This window comes from Prunus mume, linkage group LG6, assembly GCF_029339155.1.
Source record: "Prunus mume cultivar Tortuosa linkage group LG6, ASM2933915v1, whole genome shotgun sequence".
Taxonomy (NCBI): Eukaryota; Viridiplantae; Streptophyta; class Magnoliopsida; order Rosales; family Rosaceae; genus Prunus; species Prunus mume.
Genome location: NC_142703.1, coordinates 8,048,648 through 8,069,292, shown reverse-complemented (window position 1 = coordinate 8,069,292; position 20,645 = coordinate 8,048,648). Strand labels below are relative to the sequence as shown.

At 38.8% G+C, this 20,645-nt stretch overlaps 4 protein-coding genes across 11 annotated transcripts; 2 read left to right on the top strand and 2 right to left on the bottom strand.

The window, feature by feature from the left end:
* Positions 1 to 764: 764 nt before the first annotated feature.
* LOC103333830 (Leucine-rich repeat (LRR) family protein) lies at positions 765 to 2,651 on the top strand. The gene has a single exon (XM_008236725.3). It carries the CDS (start codon positions 1,206 to 1,208, stop codon positions 2,412 to 2,414), a length of 1,209 nt encoding a protein of 402 aa, XP_008234947.2. The 5' UTR covers positions 765 to 1,205; the 3' UTR covers positions 2,415 to 2,651.
* Positions 2,652 to 4,628: 1,977 nt separating this feature from the next.
* On the bottom strand, positions 4,629 to 9,665 carry LOC103333831 (transducin family protein / WD-40 repeat family protein). 4 transcript variants are annotated; one of them, XR_016127924.1, is made up of 11 exons: positions 9,451 to 9,665; positions 9,190 to 9,281; positions 8,572 to 8,992; positions 8,194 to 8,313; positions 7,870 to 7,947; positions 6,979 to 7,155; positions 6,617 to 6,694; positions 6,222 to 6,397; positions 5,741 to 6,042; positions 5,394 to 5,454; positions 4,629 to 5,035 (listed from the first exon to the last, which is right to left on the bottom strand). XR_016127924.1 is itself a non-coding variant. In XM_089054571.1 (11 exons), the coding sequence occupies exons 1-11, from the start codon at positions 9,514 to 9,516 to the stop codon at positions 4,832 to 4,834; spliced, it is 1,632 nt and encodes a 543-aa protein (XP_088910697.1). In that variant the 5' UTR covers positions 9,517 to 9,652; the 3' UTR covers positions 4,629 to 4,831. The 4 variants fall into 4 exon arrangements, 3 of the variants coding, with proteins under 3 accessions (XP_088910697.1, XP_088910698.1, XP_016650899.2); XM_089054571.1 differs by having other exon boundaries at positions 5,741 to 5,899; positions 9,451 to 9,652; XM_089054572.1 differs by lacking the exon at positions 9,190 to 9,281 and having other exon boundaries at positions 5,741 to 5,899; positions 9,451 to 9,620.
* Positions 9,666 to 10,386: 721 nt separating this feature from the next.
* On the top strand, positions 10,387 to 14,349 carry LOC103333832 (pentatricopeptide repeat-containing protein At2g30780). Of its 2 annotated transcripts, XR_016128137.1 has the most exons (3): positions 10,387 to 10,954; positions 11,606 to 12,851; positions 13,853 to 14,349. XR_016128137.1 is itself a non-coding variant. In XM_089055159.1 (2 exons), the coding sequence occupies exons 1-2, from the start codon at positions 10,520 to 10,522 to the stop codon at positions 12,728 to 12,730; spliced, it is 1,560 nt and encodes a 519-aa protein (XP_088911285.1). In that variant the 5' UTR covers positions 10,387 to 10,519; the 3' UTR covers positions 12,731 to 13,382. The 2 variants fall into 2 exon arrangements, 1 of the variants encoding a protein (XP_088911285.1); XM_089055159.1 differs by lacking the exon at positions 13,853 to 14,349 and having other exon boundaries at positions 11,606 to 13,382.
* Positions 14,350 to 16,605: 2,256 nt separating this feature from the next.
* On the bottom strand, positions 16,606 to 19,680 carry LOC103333833 (gibberellin receptor GID1B-like). 4 transcript variants are annotated; one of them, XM_008236735.2, is made up of 4 exons: positions 19,392 to 19,652; positions 19,084 to 19,243; positions 18,872 to 18,994; positions 16,606 to 18,201 (listed from the first exon to the last, which is right to left on the bottom strand). In XM_008236735.2, the coding sequence occupies exons 3-4, from the start codon at positions 18,908 to 18,910 to the stop codon at positions 17,206 to 17,208; spliced, it is 1,035 nt and encodes a 344-aa protein (XP_008234957.1). In that variant the 5' UTR covers positions 18,911 to 18,994; positions 19,084 to 19,243; positions 19,392 to 19,652; the 3' UTR covers positions 16,606 to 17,205. The 4 variants fall into 4 exon arrangements, with proteins under 4 accessions (XP_008234957.1, XP_088910016.1, XP_008234955.1 ...); XM_089053890.1 differs by having other exon boundaries at positions 19,084 to 19,652; XM_008236733.2 differs by having other exon boundaries at positions 18,872 to 19,243.
* Between the last annotated feature and the right edge of the window lie 965 nt (positions 19,681 to 20,645).

The window sequence follows — 20,645 nt, the reverse complement described above, 5'->3', positions numbered from 1 at the left end:
AAAGCAAAAGTTACCCATTCCATCATGTACTTGCGCATCTATAGAGAACATAATGAAATGTTCTTGCAGTGGGACTTCGGGCTTTTGTGAGCTTTTATGTACTCCAAAATTCAAAATCAAATCTTACTTACTATATGACTAAAGTTTTTCTTTCCCAAAACATTTGCTCAGTGATAAAGATATCAAAGTCATTATATATTTATGAGTGATTTTCTGGTAGTTTAACTATGAAATAAAACTTTTGATAATATTAGACACGAAACTTTTAATCTATAAATGAATGTTTTTAATCAGTTGAGTTATAAGTCATTATAAAGGTGAACGTGTTCTAAATATACCATTCTAATTTATAATCTAATAATAACAGAAGATTAGAAAAAGAAAAGAAAAAAACTAGCAGGAAAAGTAATAGCAAGCAAAAGTAGGAATTTATAATCTAAATATACCATTCTAATAGCAAGCAAAAGTAAATTACGAGTAGGAATCCGAGCCATAAAAACGACAAGTAGTATCATTTCCTAAGAAGGAACCAAAGCTAGCTGGCAAATAGTTTCCACATCAGATCACAGTTTCACTAGGCCCTCTACATTCCCACGTGTTCTTGATGACGCTGCGGCAAGGTCACGTGATCACCGCATTCCATAGGTTGCCAAGCTGGTACCCGAACCTGAGGTTCCGCCTAAGCACGTAGGCTCGGACAACCGTTTGATCCCGATCCCAAGCCCCAATAAAGAAAACAAAAACAGTAAAATATTAATAATAACCACACCAAAAAAAAAAGAAAAAAATGAAGAGCCTTGCAGTGCTCTGTAGTAACTAGTTGCAGAGTGAGTGATTGCGTCTTCTCTGAGAAGCCAGCACCCAAAAATATTCAGAGAAAAAGAAAAGCTTTGAGAGAGCTCAGATTGTAGTAGAATACAATACAAGATTCAATAATTGCCTTCTTCTCCAAGCCAAAGCCAAAGCCAAAGCCATCATTTTTGCTATTTGGATGCTGAACCTCAGACTGGTCATCATCACCACCAACTCCATACTTTTCCCATTAAAGCTTTCACGCTATTTCCCACGAGAAATCTGTAGCTTCCTCTCACGAAAAAGTGTTTTCTCCAACCTCTTCTTCCCTAAAAGCTCAACCTTTCTCTCTGCTATAAAACCCACAACACAAAGCCCTCTTCTTTCACTCAACCCAGTTGACTTGACCTCTAATGGCGGACAGTCAGAGGGTTAAGAGCTTTGTGTGCATTGCGTTGTTCTCTATCTGTTTGCTTCAGTGTAATCCCATCGCCTTCGCCATTCTGGACCCGGTTGATTTCTTGGCTCTGCAATCCATTCGCAAATCTCTCGATGACATGCCTGGCTCCAACTACTTCGCTTCCTGGGACTTCACTTCCGACCCTTGCAACTTCGCCGGCGTGTACTGCGATTCCGATAAGGTGATAGCTCTCAACCTCGGCGACCCCAGAGCCGGAGCTCCGGGACTAACGGGTCGGATCGACCCTGCCGTTGGCAAGCTCTCTGCACTCGCCGAGCTCTCGGTGGTTCCGGGTCGGATCTTCGGCGCTCTGCCGCAATCCATTTCGCAGTTGAAGAGCCTCCGGTTCCTCGCCGTCAGTCGCAACTTCATCTCCGGTCAGATTCCTGCGAGTCTCGGTCAGCTACGCAACCTGAGAACACTCGACCTCAGCTACAACCTGTTCGCCGGAGCAATTCCTACAGCTCTCGGAACCTTACCAGAGCTCTCCAACGTCATTCTCTGCCACAACCGCCTCTCCGGTTCGGTCCCTCCGTTTGCCTCCCAAACCTTAACCCGGCTCGACTTGAAGCACAACGACCTCTCCGGTTCGCTCGCTCCCAACTCCCTCCCTCCTTCTCTCCAATACCTGTCTCTCTCCTGGAACCGGCTAACCGGTCCGGTCGACGGCCTCCTGAACCGGCTAGGCCAGCTCAACTACCTCGACCTCAGTATGAACCAGTTTACGGGTACGATTCCGGGTCGGGTCTTCACTTACCCAATCACCAATCTCCAGCTGCAGAGAAACATGTTTTCGGGTCGGGTCCAACCGGATGGTCAGGTTTCAATATCGACCATTGATCTCAGCTACAATCGGTTATCGGGTGAAATCTCACCGTTGTTCTCGACCGTACAGAGTCTGTACCTGAATAACAACCGGTTCACGGGTCAGGTTCCGGGTAGTTTCGTGGATCGGTTACTGTCTGCGAATATACAGATACTGTATCTGCAGCACAATTTTCTTACTGGGATTCAGATTAATCCGACGGCTGAGATTCCAGTGAGCAGCTCGCTGTGTCTGCAGTATAATTGCATGGTCCCGCCCCTACAGACGCCGTGCCCATTGAAGGCTGGGAAGCAGAAGACTAGGCCGACTGCGCAGTGCAACGAGTGGAGGGGGTAAAGTGGGAAATTCGGATGGGCGTTAATATTTTTGTTCTTATTAAAATTTAATATATTCTATATTTTGTGGGCGGGCGGTGGGTTCCTTTAGATTCATTTATTTATTTTTGGGGAAAATAGTAGAAAATGATGAATAAGAATTAAAAGAAGATTTGTGGATACTCAGAAATTAATAGTGTAACTATGTAGGCGAAATTAATGCTCTACTCTATTATTAAATATGAAGAATTTTTTGCAAGACTCTGTGAATGTATTTTATGGTATATTATTATTGTGATAATTAATTAGCCTTTTATTCTCATGGTTTTCGTTCTACTTCTTCTACAAATGATTAATCTAATCTACGAGGAGGGAGATTCGAACTTGGATGTAAGGTGACATATGCTGGGTTTTGCTTTGCTTGGTGTTAGGCATTATTGTCTTTAGAATTCATGAACTGATGAGAACAAAAAAAAATTGATTTAGGGGATGAAAAGAGTAGTGAATCCAATCCAACCCTTATGTATATGTCTATCAACCATGGACATTGAGGGTTATCTTTTTTGAAGAAGTTGTCAGGTTTGAAGCTAAAACAAGTTTTTCTGCCAAAAAAACAGCAGAATTTCATCTGTGTTGATGAGAGCAGCAGCAGCTTCTGAGTTCTTCCGAGTCGTGATGTGCCTCATTCAAGAAGAGCATGCACATCATTTTCTTGATTTGCTTTTCGTAATTTTTGATAGAAAGATGAAGAAGGACCGCAAGTGCCAATGCAGGTCGCTCTGCTTTTCGGCTTTTGCTATGCACGGGCTTCTTCTCCCCAAAATTAGCCATCATTGGAGCCATTACAAGGCTAGTTGAGTGAAATGTGAAGCAACATTATTCAATATCATAACTTGCATATATGCGATTAGATAACATAAAATATAACTCAAAGTTGGGTTCCTTTTTAACTTTTTGGATGGTGGGTTGTGGTTGGCTGGCTGGCTGGTACATATATTTACCTGTAAAAACTTAACCACACCATCAACTCAATATGTTCCCTTTGTTATGCAATGTGCAAACTGCAAAGCCATTGAAGAAGAGGACATGTGAAGGTAGCTGGGATTAGGTGGGGGTTAGAGATGACAGCACACGAACAAAGCTAGCAGTCAGCACAAGTGTCAATCTATGACACACTTTAACAAACAAAAAAGAAAAAGAAATTGAAGCAATTGACTCATTTGTTGTCTCTTCTTCTTGTTTGGCTTCTGCCAAAAGGTTTGAAAGGCATATCCCTTGCTTGAATTGAATATTATTATTATTATGAGCTCTTTTGGCACAAGTAGTCAAACCCAATTTTTTAAATCTCTACCCTAAATCTAATGTAGGGCAGGGATATATATTCTTTGTGTCCGCAGTGTCTACTGTCTGGGTTTAGAAAATTACTGGAACATGAAATTTGTGTTGTGAGAAAGAAAATAAAAAACATGCTTTTGGATTGGTAATTGGATTCTGTGAAGCTTGGGCAGGAAGGCAATCTCTGCTAATCTTGTATAACAAGAATCTACTGCCTACCTACCAAATGATCTTCTGTTAAGCTTGTATAACAAGACATTTCTTCCTCTCTCTTTTTTTCTTTTGTTTTGGGAGGGGAGGGGATAGATCATAGGGGGTTACAAAAATAATATTGCAATAAAGTGGGGCCAGGCCTTTTAACATTAGGTTTTAGGTTTTAGACACTTTAAAAAAAGTTTTCAAAAAAGATGTATTGGATTCCAGAAATCTAAAATAAATAATTCTTTTAAAATTTTCTTTTTCCAAAATTGTTCATAATTGTAATGGTTCTGCATCATTAACTAATTATATTAATTAATTGTCTTTTCCAAGAAGGTTTCCTCATTGATTATGTTATTATTCAATTGCAGTGCCTGCTTTAAAGAAAATTTTATCAATCACCTAAGTAGGGGCCCCTTCTTGTTTATGTCACCTCCCCTCAAATTGAATCATGGGGTGGGGGGTAGACAGAATGATTGGGGTATTCCTGTGCTAATTTTCTCTTTGGCCCCTTAACAATTTCTGTGTTATTAATAAGCTTTTTTTCTTTTTCCAATCCATTTCACTGTTTTCAACTATGAAATTTACTTGCTTTTATTTCCTTCCCGTTACTGTTTTTCCTGTTTTTCATTTGCATTCGCATATATTCTTTTTGAAATGGCTTATACATACTGAGTAAAAGTAGCAAAATAACAAGAACAGGTACACAAATAGGATGTTTTGCAAGATCAAAATTAACACATACTTGGTAATTTATTTACAACTGAATTTCGTGCATATGCTTATTACAAAAGAAGGGGCGGGGCTTATTTCATTGGTGTTGGTACAGCCTGAGCTATCATCATACATTCGCCAGATTATTGTGTCCTGAACAAAACTGTCTTGACTGCAATATCACTTGTGAGTTCAAGAAAAATGTCTCCTCCAGATGCTGTTTCTGCTGAAAGGTGCTGGTGCAGGTGCTAATGCTTCTCCATTCCCTGGGAACTCCCATCTAACAACAGCCCCATCCCAAGAAGAGCTTACGAGCATTGGGTAATAGGGGTGCCAACTACAATCTCTTACAGGTGCTTTATGATACTTGAGTGTCGCGACTCGGGCTCCACTTACCTACATAGAGTTAACCAAGAAAATTACCATAAGTTAAGTCATGAAATCCTCAAGGGCTGGGGGGGGCAAAGAAAAAGCAAGCATTCCAGAGTGGCACAAGCCACAGACTTGGCACTTGAGCATCGACATCAGCACACTGGATTGGTGGTAGGATTGGGAAAAACCTAACATGAATAAGTTGCAGTTTTTATCCAAAAGTCTCATGAACTGGTGAGTGTTAATCTCCTTTCATTTGAAGTCTAGATAAGTAAGAGTATCCTGATCCATTAACTCAGGTATGAAACCAGATGGAACAAAAAAAAACAAAAAAAAAACAAAAAAAGTGCAGCTCTAAATAACTAATACTTGTACCACATACCAAATCGTATATATAAACGCCAGAATCATGCGATCCAGTGTAGATGTACTTTTGACCAGTGCTGCAAATTTCATGAAGATCAAGTATGTTAAAAGTCTTGAATATTTACAGCACTGTTGACAGGGTAAACAACTTGCAACAAGTAACTACTTTAAAAGCTCAAGTTTGATTGACTCGAAATCTGTTGAATATTACTCATTCAGAATTGTACCTATTGCATTAATGCAAAAGTAGGTTAAATTTCAAGATCACCAAGCACATTTGAACAAAGAAACTTGACGGTGATATGAAACCAGCTTCTGGACCTCTAGAGAAGTATGAATAAAAAGATTGTGATCAGTGCTTACCTATATGCAGGGGAAAAGTAGCAGCGAATAAGCGTACGCAAGACTGAATGACCTCTATATGTAGCTATTGATTGATCAGATGGATGTTTGATATCTTTTGCCTGGGGTGGGTAGTCCATCCATCTGTAATCCCATTCAGAACTCCTATGCCCTGGAATGCTGGAATAAATTGAAGGATTGTTACTTTCTTGCAACAGTGATTAATTTTGGAAACCATAACTGGAAATTGCAAGAGACCAAACTTTCCTGCAGACCCAGCAAACAAATTCGCAATGATATAACTTAGCCCTTCCACAACCATGCTGATCTTGATTTAAGAAGTGAAAAAATATCATATCGGTGTTTATATAACAGAATTAATAAGATAGCGTTCACACAGATAGATAATAAAATTTCACGACCATGATCAACTACTGGACACATAAAATAAAAGGAAAAACTTATACATGTATGATTACAAGAGCACCGTGAGAAGACATACCAGGTGGCCTTAGAAGTCATTCTCCTGATATCCCAAAGTTTAATGGCCTGATCTTTACCATTTGAAATGAAATAACGACCATCTCCCTTGCTGTCAATGAATGTAATACCTTCTAGGTGTCCCGTCAAGACTCCCGCTGGCCTCCCCGTAGCTTTAAAACAACGTCTGTCCCAGACCTACACAAAGCTATACCTTATATGAGTTTTCTCATTCATCTCAGGTAAGTCAAATAATAATGACTTCCTTAAAACTTCTCTGTAACTACAACTTTGAGAATTCTAAAGTGTGAATTCTGTGAAATACACATAACGTCCACCAAGATGTATTTATGTACAAGGGAAACTCAAAATTAGAAGTACTTCAATGGAGTGCCAGCATGAGGACATCAAATTTACCTTACAGAGAGTATCATCACTTCCAGAATAAATAAGATGCCCACTTTCATCGGCAAAACATACGGTGTTCACATCAGACTGCAAAAAAAACCAATCAAATTTACGACCCCTAAGATCCCATCAAAGAGCAGTCACCACATTACATTTCAGTGTTCCTCAATATGAGGACAAAAAAACTCCAAGAAAATACTAGAAGGTAAAGAAGAAAAAAAGACATTTGGTGATTGATTAGTGTGGGTGGTTGAAAGGGCTGAGGCACCCAGCCCCACTTCCTCAGCGGAGTCAAGGACTAGAGAACAATAAGTAAAATACAATCAAGAACAAGAAGATAGAATCATTGAGGCGTTCAGAAATGCTTATACCGTGTGTGCCAAAATTCGAAGGGAGGGTTTATTGGCTTCAAGATCATAAACATATATGCAGTCATCACTACTTCCAGCAACAAGTTCGTGTCCATCTGTCGAGAATTTTATGGAGAAAATACCAAACGAGTACCCTCCATCATCACCAGAGGAAAAATCCAAACCTTCATGGATCTCCTGCATAAGAAATCATTCTCTGAATGTTTTTTTATAAAAAGAATACTGTGAATGTCAAGCAAATCTATTATAGAAGGGAAAATAAATCCTGGTTTCAGAAGAAATCTTATACCCGCAATTCACCATTTTTGTACCCCCTAAAGAAAGATGCAATCAAGTATAGCATATAAAGCAATGATGACAGATATTTGTCTCAGCGAGTTCAGATGATATTCACCGTTGACATCTTTTCTTTCCCACATTCTCAAGGCCATGGTAATTGTGCTAAAAAAGAACAATATTATTCTATTTAATCAGTCATGTGTTTCTTTTTCTCCAATCTGAAATAACATGAGAATTGTCCAATCAATGTGACTGAATGATAGCTGTAGTACGGTTTTGACAGGGAGCATGTACAAGGACCAAATATTTTCGATCAATACAGATAAGCCTAGGATCTTAGAATACATCAGCAAGGATCTAAAACACTCACCATTACTTTTCTTTTTTTAGTTTCAAATAATTAGAATCTTCCATGAGAAGATGAGCAAAATGTTGAAAAATAGAATATCTAGGAAAACTAATTTAAGAGAGTACAGTTAGCCCAGGATAATGATGACAAACTATGCTGGTAAGCGTAAAATGTGTTTTTATTTTGCAGTATGCACGAGCTCTTCCCAAAAAAATTACAACACCCATTCAAACTGAAGTGTTGGGAACAATTGTACTTCATACCGTTACATTTGCAAGAGACTCTGTTTGAGATGATCCCACATTAACCATATGAACAATAGGTGACATACTCGCATAAACCTGAAATATCAGAATACAACGTAAAAATAAAGACAAAATTATTGAGAGACATTGCTATGTGTACCCCTGGCCGTTGTGAAATTTTTTTCATTGATTCCAATTTCTATATATTTAGTGTTTGATAAGTCCATGTAGTAGTTTGAAATCCTTCCCCTCATTTCATTTATCATGATTTCTTGTTTCATTATGTAAGGGCAAAGATACCATTTTACATGAAATTAAGATTAAGAATATACAGGGCCTCACAAGATGGTGTTGATCTGGGGAAAGAGACGTATCAGTGACGGTCCATCGCATAGTTTTCGCATGAATGTTCTTCTGTATTTTCCACCCTTTATCCACATTGTATATTCTAATCTGGCTATCCTGCAACCAACATGTGTGCAACAACTAAAAGTCAAGCAAGCCTATAGCATCACTAACAAGTAGCAACCACGGCATTAGAGATTTATGTAATCTTAAGTCCCTTTTTTTCTGCTTTGGAACTGAAGAAACAGCACAAATATCTGAAAACATTGGGTTTTATGAGCAAACAGATGAACTCAACAAAAATAGCGGTCAGGATGGTCATCTTATTCCAAATTTGCCAAATTTAGTTTCAAGTGCAGTCTGTAAACATGTTACCTGAAACGCAGCAATAAAAAGAGATCCATCTGCTGAAAACTGTGAGACATATGCCCGGCTGGCCATGTGGTCAACAAGCCCAGGACCCTTCACTGGCAAATATCTACTTAGAACATGACAACGATCTGCAGAAGAGAACCTTCCCCTTCCCGAATAATTACCTTCTCGACCAGCCAGCATCTTGACCACGGAAACGGGCAGGTCCCGCTTCCCCGGTCCAATTTGGGTGAGCCGCTCATGGGGTGCTGACCTTAACTTTGTGAGTTGGGCCACTTCATGCTCTAGATTATGCAAGAGTTTGCCGGATGTTTGACTGCTACCAACTTCATCAAAATGGTCAGATTCTAGGGTCAATCTACTCAGTGAATAGCCCATCTCATCAAATTCATCAAACTGCAGCCGCAGCGGCAGTGATATGTATCTGAGTTTAAGCCCAGAAGCAATATGATTTTGCACAACACATTTAAAGGACTAACAATGTAGCCGAACCTTGAAAACACTTAAAAAAGCATCCCAATCACGCCAATCCTACAAGTATAAGCCATAGAAAAACACCAAAAGAAATATAAGGACAACCAACCAAGTAGCTAATCTTGTTCCTATTTCATCAGCACACACCTCAAGCTACTTCCTTTCTTGGGAAATTTTACAAATACGATAACAAGCTTCCAACCCAACAACCTAAACCTTGTGAACACCGTTACCCTCATCTGCAAATTGAATTATATATCCTTTCATAGTAAGCCATAACCAGTGCAGAGGTAATTTCTTGACGAACCATTTACCAGTTAGACTAATCTGTTTAGAACAATTTAAGAAAGTCCATGAATGAAAGAAATTCAATTAACGGCGTCGGCGACAAAGAAGAGAGAGACTCACCGGTTGTAAAGAAAGGGAGTTGAATTGGAGGCGGCTTTCTTTAACTGTGCATGTGTACATCGACATGGATAATAAATAAATATTGAGACTTCTTGTTGTTGATTAATGCCAACGCCAAGCTTTGAAATTTGTAAAGCAAGCAGCTTCAGCTTCGGCTTCGATGAGAGTGACTGTAGGCTTCACTGCCTCACTTTTGGGGGGTTTAATTTTTAGCAATAAATCCTCACTTTTGTGTTATTTTTTTTCTCTTTCGTTTCCTCCTTTCTTGTGGCCGCTATGACATCATATGTTTTGGTTTACCCCTGCAATAATTTCTTTTATTCCCATTTTTCTATGGTTTAAATAGGAACTATGATCAATGTACGTGTTGCACTATTTGATTGGCAAATGTGTCATGTAATGAGCTACGATGAGCTTTCAAGTAGTAAATTAGGTTCAACGAATATGACATTTTTAGGTGATTGTATTGAGTACGATATGGTAATGTAAACGAATTTGTTTTATAAGTGCATGCATGATACACTACACAGACTTTTTTTGAAGTTGGAGGAGTCTAATTTTCCAACATTGTTCGATTTCGATTCCTCTCTTCTCAATATCGTTTGATGAGGGAAAAAAAAAACCCCAAAAAACCAAAGCTTTTGTTTTTTTTTTGTTTTGGTCAATAAAACCAAAGCTTTTATGTTAGGAAAAAGTCACCCACATCTTTGTGGGTTGTGACCCAACCGAACCTAATAGTTTGTGGGCTGAATGGGTTTGAGATCGGAAGGTTGGTTTGGAGCCTTGCTTTGGGCTTATTAAAAAAAAAGCAACTCATACTGGGCCTGCCTCGATGGGTCCAGTACCAACCCACATTATGTGAGCCATATGGGCTGAAATCCATACCTATTTAGCCCAACCCAACCAACTTTTCTATCTCCTTTTTCCTCATTTTCTTATGTGATAGTAAAACTAAATCCCAAACATTGATGTTGGACCATTGGCCGCCGGGTAGTCTATCGACAGGCAGAGAGAAAAACCCTGGTAAAACCCAGAAGATGCACACAACGGTCACCACTAACACCAAGCAATGAAGCGAGTTTGGAAGCTATCAGACGCCGCCCAATCAGAGCTTCTCTGCCGCTACAGATGCTCTTCCAAAACCGAAGCCCTACCTCCTTACAATCTCACCCTCACCAACTCCCCTAATTACAGATTCACCCGCGATGTCACTGCCCAGAACCATTCATCTTCCTCTCCATCTTCATCTTCCCCCACCTCCTTCTCAAGCATCATCGGTTTGTTCAGCGACAAGCCCTCGCCCCAAGACCTGAGGGCCAGAGAGGATCTGGTGCACAAGGTCACGCAGTTGAGGGACGAACTGGTTCAGAATATTGGGGACTGTGACGAGTTTGTTAGGGTTTTGGAAGAGAAGGGCTCTTCTTTCTTTTCGAGCTATGGGAATGGATACGCTGTCGTTGAGCTTATGAACCAGTTACGTTCGTGGCCCCATTTAGCCGTGGAGGTAATTTCCCTCATAAAGTTTGAGACTTCAAACTAAAAGATCAAAGCTTTTCGGTTTTAGCGTGGTATATGTGATATATGTAATCCCAGTGGGTTGTTTGATGCGCATTTAGTATAAGTTTTTGCTTATTTTACTAATTATGCAGCATAAGAATCAGCTGAAATGCCATTGTGCATTTGGTAATTGTGTATCTATATGGGTCCAATTGCTTTTCAAAAAGATTGCTTGGGTTTTAGGCATGCTAGGAGTTTTTGACGGATAGCATATCTCATTTTCAGTTCTCTGTTCAGAATATGCACTGCTATTGCACTAACATGGAAACAGATTTTGTAAAATTTAATCACAGCAGAAGTTTCTACCGCTGGTTTATCCCGCTTAGGGCTCTTTCGAAGTCTATATGCATGGTGAATTGTTCTGAATTTTTAAGACTATCTAAAAGACAAAACACAACGGAATTGATTTGGTCTACGTGAGATGTGCTTGCGTCTGTAGAAAATTATCACAAACCCACAACAACAGACAGATGAATAATAAATGTAGGGAATGGCTAATCTTTACTGTGCCTTACCTATGTTAATTTCAGGTAAAATCTATTGGAAATGTTGGTTTTAATTATCTATTTTCTTTTCATCTGTTTTACTTATGTTATAGGTTTTTGATTGGAGAAGAAAGCAGGTGGCTGGTGGCACTCCTATGACGCCAGAGGAGTATGCCAAGGCTATTACATTGGCAGGTAAAACCAAGAATGTTGAACTTGCTGTTGAGTTATTTACAGAGGCTGTAAACAAGCGAATCAAGACGACTTCTATTTATAATGCACTGATGAGTGCTTATATGTTCAATGGTCTTGCTGCTAAATGTCAGTCTTTGTTTCGGGACCTCAAGAGGGAACCAGATTGCAGTCCTACTATTGTAACATACAATATTCTTATTTCCGTCTTTGGTCGGTTGATGCTGGTTGATCATATGGAGGCAACTCTCCAGGGCTTAAATGATTTAAATCTCTCGCCTAATTTAAGCACATACAACAATTTGATTGCCGGATATATTACAGCTTGGATGTGGGATAGTATGGAAGAAACTTTCCAAAAGATGAAGGTGGGCCCTGTTAGTCCTGATACTAGCACCCTCTTGCTTATGCTTCGAGGGTATGCTCATGCAGGTAATTTGGTAAAGATGGAGGAGACATATGAATTGGTAAAACGTCACGTTAATGACAAGGAAATCCCATTGATAAGAGCTATGATATGTGCTTATTGCAAGAGTTCTGCCAAAGACAGAGTGAAAAAGATTCACTCACTAATGAAACTTATTCCAGAAAATGAATACAGACCTTGGTTGAATGTGTTGCTGATTAGGGTTTATGCTCAAGAGGATTGGTTTGAGGCAATGGAGAAGTCAATAGATGAGGCATTTGATCACAAAATCTCTGTAACTACTACAGGTGTGATGCGATCTATAATTTCAAGTTACTTTCGATGCAATAAAGTGGACAGACTTGAAAATTTTGTGAAACGTGCGGAATGTGCAAGGTGGAGAACTTGCAGGTCCCTGTATCATTGTAAGATGGTCATGTATGCATCACAAAAGCGCTTAGAAGAAATGGAGAGTGTGCTTAATGAGATGGAGAATTTTAACCTGGGCTGTACCAAAAGAACATTTTGGATATTGTACAAAGCCTACTCAAGGTGTGGTCAAAGATATAAGGTTGCGAAAATAATAGGATTAATGTGGAAGCATGGATATGACGTTCCTTTGGATGAATTGCTGTCATGATTCTTCCTTCCACTTTGGTAGAGCATATTGGATGACAGCAATTGCATAAAGCATTCAGCCAGTCATTGTGAATGGTTCATTACATCCATAAGACGCAACAGAGGTTCCACATTATTCACAGGTACACATCTGACCTCAGAAAGTGGCTTGTTGGTATTGACTCCCTCGCCTGAATTTTTTGTTGCAAGTACATGTATATCAGTCCAGGATGATTGCCCGCCATTGCCTATTAATATAACTGATTAGAATCCTATGGTTATATATTGTTGTCTGGCCTCCTTCTTTCTTTTCTTCCCTTTTCCAAAATGTTAGGAGACTGAGAGCCTTTCTATTTTCATCAACTGGCTGAATGCCACCCTGGATTCACTGAAAAAGATAAATCAGCTCAACAAGGTTTTCTTTGTCAAACAGCCAACCCTGGATTCACATGATTCACATGCTTTGGGTAGACACTTGGGAAGTCTAAGTGTGAGCTGATTGCAATTGTCTGTGCTGGCCTGTCTTGATTACTAGGAGGCTTCTTCTAAGTCAGCAATTTGTACAATAATTTAGTTGTGGTTGAATTTCATTGATAATTATGCTTCACCTTTGAGATTACTTACCGGTTCTATAATGTCACACCACTGACATTATGAAAAAAATTGTGGGCTGACCTTGGTAACCCGTGTTCTGTTGATTGTTGAACAATATATACTTAAATGTGAGTGAGTGTGAGTGCATGTGTGTAGCCTTGCCAAGAGATCATTCTAGATGTAGTGTGAATAGTATAACCGCAGATGAACCTGAATGGAGTTCCTTTTTTGAGATGCCAAAAAAGGAACAAAGGACCCATTATCTCCAACACACACTGGGTAACTTTAACAAGCTTATGAATGTCATTGCTGTCGCATCCCGAATTCCTGGGATATTGAAATTATATAATTGGCCCCCATGCAACTACGTTACTGTCATTAGTCTGAATGAGAACTATTTATTTGGGTACTCTTAACCTTTTTCTGTGTATTTTATGGGTCAAGCCGAATCATGTGATTGCTCTTGAATCATGTTATTTCAGTTTTTGTCATCAGTTTATATAAGATTGGTTTCATATACACACAATTGATTGACTACGTTGGGTTGCAGAATCTGTACATTATTTCATTGACCAAGTGTACCAAACCCCGCTGAATGCCTATGGAAATCCAAATAAGTTCCACCAAGACATCATAGATTCAAAGAGGTGCCACCGTCTGTCTTCCTGCAGAAAGTCCCGGCATTTGTGATTGAATCTGCTAATTATTATAGAAATCACATTGACAAAGAAGATCTATTTGAAGGCTGTAGATGATGTATCAAATTACATCTGAAACAAGAGCAAATAATACCTGGAAGCTGACTTCCAGATGTTGCATGTTAAATATTTTTGCTAGCAATTTAATATTTTCCTTTTGTTTTCTAGGAGGATGACCATCCAACTGCACCTTAAATGTATGTTGAAGGCATTTCTAGACTGACCTGTTTTGGTTGCTGGATCTGTTTATGAATTTTGAAAAAAGTAAGCACTTGTTATTCTTCCCAAAGATTTCTTCTGTTGTTTAAATGTTTCAGCAAGCACCTCCTGTATAATACATATCTTGTCTTTAGAAAAAGGTCAGTGCTATTTGCACTTAATTATGTGAGTGCCAAAAAATTAATAAGATTTATTCATTTTAAAGTGCAAGGATCTAAATGAGTGCTGGTAGCATTACCCTAGAAAGACTGATGAGAATAATCCTCTACAACTTTTCTATCTACTTCTTTCTTATATCTCCAATGAAACTGTCCCATTTATTTAACCAAACAGAATAGAAGAAATAAAGTATTTATGTTCATGATACAGCCAAAAATCCTTCTTATCAATGAGCTCATTATTTATTTGTTTTTTTCCCCAAAAAAAACCCAGAATGCGTCACAAGTTCACAACATTGGGGTGCAATTGCAAATTTGCAATGCCCTTTTCTTTTGTTTTCTTTCATTGGGAAACCAAATCCAACCTTCAGGGTGGATAAAATGACTTCATACAAGCATGAAACAGCATGCTGTGGCTGGACCCAATTGCAAAATATATATATATATATATATATATACATATATATTTAAAAGAGTAAAAGGATAAGTATTCATAATGGTATTGCTTATTATCATTGTTAATTCGTCATCTGTCCATCAATAAAATAAAGGATTATCGCATGTTTTAAAATTTCCAATAGGTTTCACTCTAAAAAATTATATTCTTTATTTATCCTGAGTAAAATTAAATTAGGATGATCCCATGTCATGAATAAAAACATACTCCATCACATAAATTTGGAAAGACTCCCGACATCAGACATCAAATAAAGTTACAACTTTACGATAAACATAAAACATGCGTATAAACTTAGAAATGACCTTTATTTTATTTTATTTTTCTTTATTAAAAGAAAGATCCAAATGGATCAGTTGCTTTTGATTGGTGTTTCTTCCTTGATGGGTGATATGAGTAATGACCAAGACCTAGCCAATTGATTAGGAAAACGTTTCCTTTTTCATTTCAACAAACAAGAGAAGGAGGAGGAGGAAAGCAATAAAAAAAGGAACTCTCGAAAGCAGAAAAACTTTGTGACTGTCACGTCAAAGAATTATCACGATTGATCTACAGTGATTGATCGAAAATAGCAAAACAGTGATATTCCCGTTCTATCCGTAAGTGTCTCTTAAAAAAAAACATGAATTAGATGTGAACACGCACCGCATCCAATGACCCACAACAATTATATTTTAATGCAGAAAAGTAAAAGGATGGTGAATGAGGTGAGCAAACGAATTAAGGGTTTTTGTCCGCACTCGCGCATCGACATTAAAGAAAAAGGCCATTTTGTTGACAAGGACTTATTGTGTCGTATTACGGGGAATAACTTCAAAACATAAACAGCTAATTTGCAAGAGACAAGCCATAATACGACACGACGTGGGAAAAGCCATGACAATCCGAGCAACATAAGCTCTCGTTTTAACAATTAACAATATTAAACTCAAAATTTAAAAGTTGGGTTGGGTTGGGTTGGGTTTGAGTTTGGGTTTAGAATAAAACACCAACGTGAATGAGAAGAAAGCAACCTAAGCATAATACATTCTAAGCAAGCAATGCATTGAATAGAAGAAAGAAAAGTCAAATAAAGACAAGGTTCCATGTCCTTGTCCAAGCATAGCTGTGTTTTTTTTACCACTTAGTGCCCATTAGCAAATCCCAAAAATGTTATTAAATTTTGTGTGTTGTTTTTTTGGCTCCGTTGAGTTTTCAAATGCGGTCCCTTTGGAATACATCCAAAATTCCCAACCACTACCAACCAGATGAGCCTCCCCCCCACTATCATAAAACAAACCCAGTTCTTTGCATTTGCCATTATCCCAAATCCATCCCCAGAATAAGATAAACCCATTCCAATTTTAGTCTTCTTTCTAGTTTCTACTATCTAGAATCTCGATAGAATAACGATGATTAACCAAACAAACAGATGTAGAAAGATGGGCAAGTCTATGTGTCCAATCACTTTTCTTGCTCAATTTTCATGTCTTTTCTGGTGAATAATATTAATAATAGATTGGGGTTTTGGTGTTTTTGGATGACTGGGATGGATGGTACGCCAATGCCATCCCACGAGAGGTCTTGTACCAATTATTTACAACAACATAAGGGGATCAAAATTTCAAAGCAAGCAAAAGCCTAGCAGAACATGCAGAAAGGCATGCACTGATGTCAAGGATAAAGACGCAAAAGGCAAAACAGGGCCAAGGCTCTTCCCTGGGAGAAGGCGTGATTGAAGTTAAAAGAAGCAATGAAATGAAACAAAAGGTAGGGGACTGATGAAGAAGACTGAAACGCCAACGAAATCTTTTATATTTGATTTAAGGGAGGCTAGTAGTACAACAGTAAGTAACACAAAGTAGTAAACATTTGATTTATGTTCATAACAAGGAGCATATGTTCCTTCCACAGTTCAAGTTCTGAAAAATTAGTGCTTACAATAAAATCCATTTACTAAATAACATGTTGATCAACCACCAAGCATTTTACCCCAACGCTTCCCTTCATCAATCATGGTCAGAAGTGAGCCAGGGTAAAAGCTTTTACATCTGTTGGGTGGTTATGCCGAATCCCACAATTTCAGTTCTGATCCTTCTTTCCAAGCTGCCGAAAATGGCCGCCGGCCTTCTCAAGCATCTTGAAGAGACATAGAACAAGACAAGTATCCCCAGAGCAAGAATGATATCGAACAGTTCCGAGGGACGACGGTAGCACAACTCTAAAATTACCACAACAAATGGTAAACACAGTAAGTAAGTAGCAAGTAATACTAGAGAATCTTACAACTACTACACACGAGGACAGTGCAAAAGGAGGCGGAAGGAACCCCAGTAAAATGTCAAGCTTTTGCTATGTATGGCTGTTTGTAGGTAAAGTTAAGTAGAGTTTATTAACAGTCAGGATTGACGAAGTTGCTTATCTCCTCCATGAGACAATAGAAATGCTCATTGTTTGGCAGGAAGTAGAAACCGATTGTGGCCTGCTTTAGATAAAGGAGCTTCACATCCTGACCTGAATTCTTCAGCCCTTCCACATACGCCAATTGCCAATCTTGGACAAGATCAAAACCAGCCACAACAACAAGACTTTTGGGGAATTTGAGCCCTTCAAGGCTTTTATCTCTAGGGCCAAATATATTACATGCTGGGTGGTCTCTGTCTTCTCCTTCAGGAAGAAAAGCTCGCCAGTACCAATCGCGGTCTTGAATTGTTACGAAATACTTCCCATCCAATCTCTTTTCTGATTCTGTTCTCTTTTGCCCACCAAACATGGGGTGAAGAAGGATGTTTCCCAATACCTCAACTTCTGCTTCAGCTGCTTTTACTGCAACATGGTGAGCAATGTTGCCACCTGAACTGTCTCCAGCCAGGTAAACATGAACCTTTGAGTCCTTCCCACTCTGAAGCCATGTTCTTGATTTAACCCACTTGAGAGTTGCCCAGCCATCATCATACGCACAAGGATATCGATGTTCGGGCGATCGACGATAATTTACTGACACTACAACAGCCTTGCATGTGTTAACAAGACGGCGACAGAATGTATCATAGATGGCACTGTTGGCTGAGGAATGAGTGAAGCTACCACCATGGAAGAAAATTATGACTGGGACAATCTTGGTGGTGCTCAAGGGTTTCTCAAGATCCACAATCCCCCATTGAGCCTCATTTTCAGGGGCCTGTAGGTAAACCCGGTTAAGGAGCCCGGTACCTCTATCAACGTGATCAAATGAGAAAACCCCATCAACTGGAATTGTATTGGCAGGGACTTTGCGGTCAAGAAACTCTGCCAACTCACGGTTGAATGTTCCATCAGCCCGGCGCAGGAGATTGTAAGCTAGCTTGAAATTGGAGATGAGTACCCATGTATTAAGCGGAACGACCCTCTGAAAAAGGAAAAGAAATGACAAGGGTTAGAACTTGAATCTATCTACAATATTTCAAGCCTTCAAAGTATAAACAACCAGACTGGTTATATGCATAGAGAAAAACACCTGGATACAGAAAAGAAATTACAAGTGTAAATAAACAACGAAAGCCCCAAAGCCAGCAGGAAATTATTGAACGAGGAAGGCAAAATCGGTTCAAAAGGGGAAAACAAACGAGGATATGCCTAATTCACCTCAAATACCTTCAAATCTTAGTGAAAATTTGCAAACATTTGCACCAAATGAAACTAGAACTTATCAAACTTGTAACTTTCCAGAACAAGAAATTGGACCCAACACAGAAGAAATAGAAAGAACTAAGAAAATCCAACCAACCCACGAATCTTGAGCACAAAAGATAATTTTTCTGTATGAAAAATAAGTGATTAATATAAATGCCCTTGAGAACAATTCAAACCTTCAAACCAAACAAAAAGAGAAAAGGGAATCAAACTTGAGTTTGGCCCCAAATGAGACTCTCAAGTTCAACAATCTCCAACTTGCTAGAACCAAAAATAGGCAGGCCCAAAATGGCAACACGATAAAAGTAAAATTGAAGAGAAAAACAAGAAGAGAGAGGGAGGGCTTTGAGGGACTAAGATTGATCAAGGCAAGGAACAGAGTGTACCTTGGATTCATTCACGTTGACTTCATTACTGCCAGCCATGAATATCTCTTTTTCTGACGCTCTCTCAACACAGCAAAAGATTCACAACCCAGAAAGAGAGACGCTTAAAACCCAACAATGATCCTGAGCAAAACACCCCCTTTAATGGACATAATAGAAAAATGGGAAAAATGGATGAGTTTGGCAAAGGATGTGATGAGTTTGGCTGAGACCTGAGAGAGAAAGCAAAGGATGTGATGGGTTTGGTTGTTCTGTGTGGCTCTCCCTCTGTGCTGATGGGTTTGGGTTTGTTCTTTGTACCTCCTCTTTTGAGTTTTATCGGATTGATTCCTCGTTTTGGGTTAACTGAACAAGGAAGAGACACTTCTCTTTCTGAAATAAGAGAGCAGAGACAGCTCAGACCAAGCACAGAGATAGATCAAAGATATCACTCTGAGAGACAGATAAAGCGTACAAACACCAAAAAAAAAATAGAGAAAGAGAAAGGCAGAGAGAGAAAGAGAGAGATTGAGAGTCAAACGCAAAGGAACGACGGTGGTGAAGACGGAGACGAGAGACGACAAAGCAGGCGGCCGAATTAAACTGTTGAGCTGGGACCTACTATTTTAAAATTTTCAATTGTATTTTTTTCATTTTATATTTGCACCATTGCCAATTGGTCTGCTGCTCTTTCTCACTCGGTTTCTTTGTGCTTCTGTTTTGAGGGATGAAAGGAAGGAAGGGAGAGGGAGAGTGTTTTGTGTGTTGTGTTGTTGTGCTCTGTTTCTCTCCCGCGAATGGGCTAAAAAGGTTGGAATGGCTACTGACAGCCCTGTTTTGGCTTTACATTGTATTTCTACTTTTTCCATTATTCTCTATATTTTATAAATAAAAAACTAGAATGAAAGTCCAACTATCCCATTGTTATTTTAAGTAATTTTAATTATTAAATATACATAAACAATTGGAAGCTTCACTAATATACTCAAAATTAAAATTAAAATTATAAAAAAATCTCATATGGAATGCACTTTAGAAACACACTCAAAATTCATTTACAACGTAAGAAATTAGTGTTTAAGTTCTTATAAATTACATGACTACCATTGATCAACTTAAAAAAGAAGTCCAACACAAAAAACTTAAATAGCACCCAAAACAAGCTCAGCCCAACTTTATTAAAAAAAACCCAAACAAAACGTCTTGAAAACCGTAGCTTCATTAACGTGTCACGTTAATTAAGGATTATAATGTTATTAATGTTGTGTACCACGTGTCGATAACGAAGCATTTAACCTTCGGTATTGTCTACCGAGAGACCAACCATCACATCAATCCGATTCTGACAAATTGCCTCAGAATTCCTACGAGCCTGTAATCACGTGTCGACCTCCGAAGACACTCCCACGAGTCCCACATCGAAACTAAGTGCTAAGAGCATCCCAAATGCTCTCTATAAATAGATTGTTCGGAGTACCACATAATCGAACCTTGGACATCACAGAAGAAGGTCACTCTGGTCCTCAACCATCAGCATACTTGTAAGTTAGCCTAAACTCTTATATGTTCAAATAGCGCGAACAATTGATTAATTGATGTAATGTTTCCAGTCTAAGGTAATAACACTACTAGTTTCCTATGACATCCTATTTCTAATGCATGTTTACCCCTATAATGTTTCAGTCTATGATAATAACACTGCTAGTTTCCTATGATATCCTATTTATAATGCATGTATACCCCTATAATGTTCCATCTATGGTAGTAACATTGCTAATTTACTATCATGTTGATT

What these genes read in the sequence shown, in the direction of transcription:
- LOC103333833 (XM_008236732.2), bottom strand. Translation starts at nt 18,910, where the DNA reads ATGGCTGGCAGTAATGAAGTCAACGTGAATGAATCCAAG. An exon ending in TCAACGTGAATGAATCCAAG is followed by an intron (nt 18,202 to 18,871) that starts GTACACTCTGTT and finishes TTCCTTTTTCAG; the next exon opens with AGGGTCGTTCCGCTTAATAC.
- LOC103333832 (XM_089055159.1), top strand. Translation starts at nt 10,520, where the DNA reads ATGAAGCGAGTTTGGAAGCTATCAGACGCCGCCCAATCAGAGCTTCTC. An exon ending in GGCCCCATTTAGCCGTGGAG is followed by an intron (nt 10,955 to 11,605) that starts GTAATTTCCCTC and finishes CTTATGTTATAG; the next exon opens with GTTTTTGATTGGAGAAGAAA.
- LOC103333831 (XM_089054571.1), bottom strand. Translation starts at nt 9,516, where the DNA reads ATGTCGATGTACACATGCACAGTTAAAGAAAGCCGCCTCCAATTCAAC. An exon ending in TTTTTATTGCTGCGTTTCAG is followed by an intron (nt 8,314 to 8,571) that starts GTAACATGTTTA and finishes TGTTGGTTGCAG; the next exon opens with GATAGCCAGATTAGAATATA. An exon ending in AGTCTCTTGCAAATGTAACG is followed by an intron (nt 7,156 to 7,869) that starts GTATGAAGTACA and finishes TTTCTTATGCAG; the next exon opens with GAGATCCATGAAGGTTTGGA.
- LOC103333830 (XM_008236725.3), top strand. Translation starts at nt 1,206, where the DNA reads ATGGCGGACAGTCAGAGGGTTAAGAGCTTTGTGTGCATTGCGTTGTTC.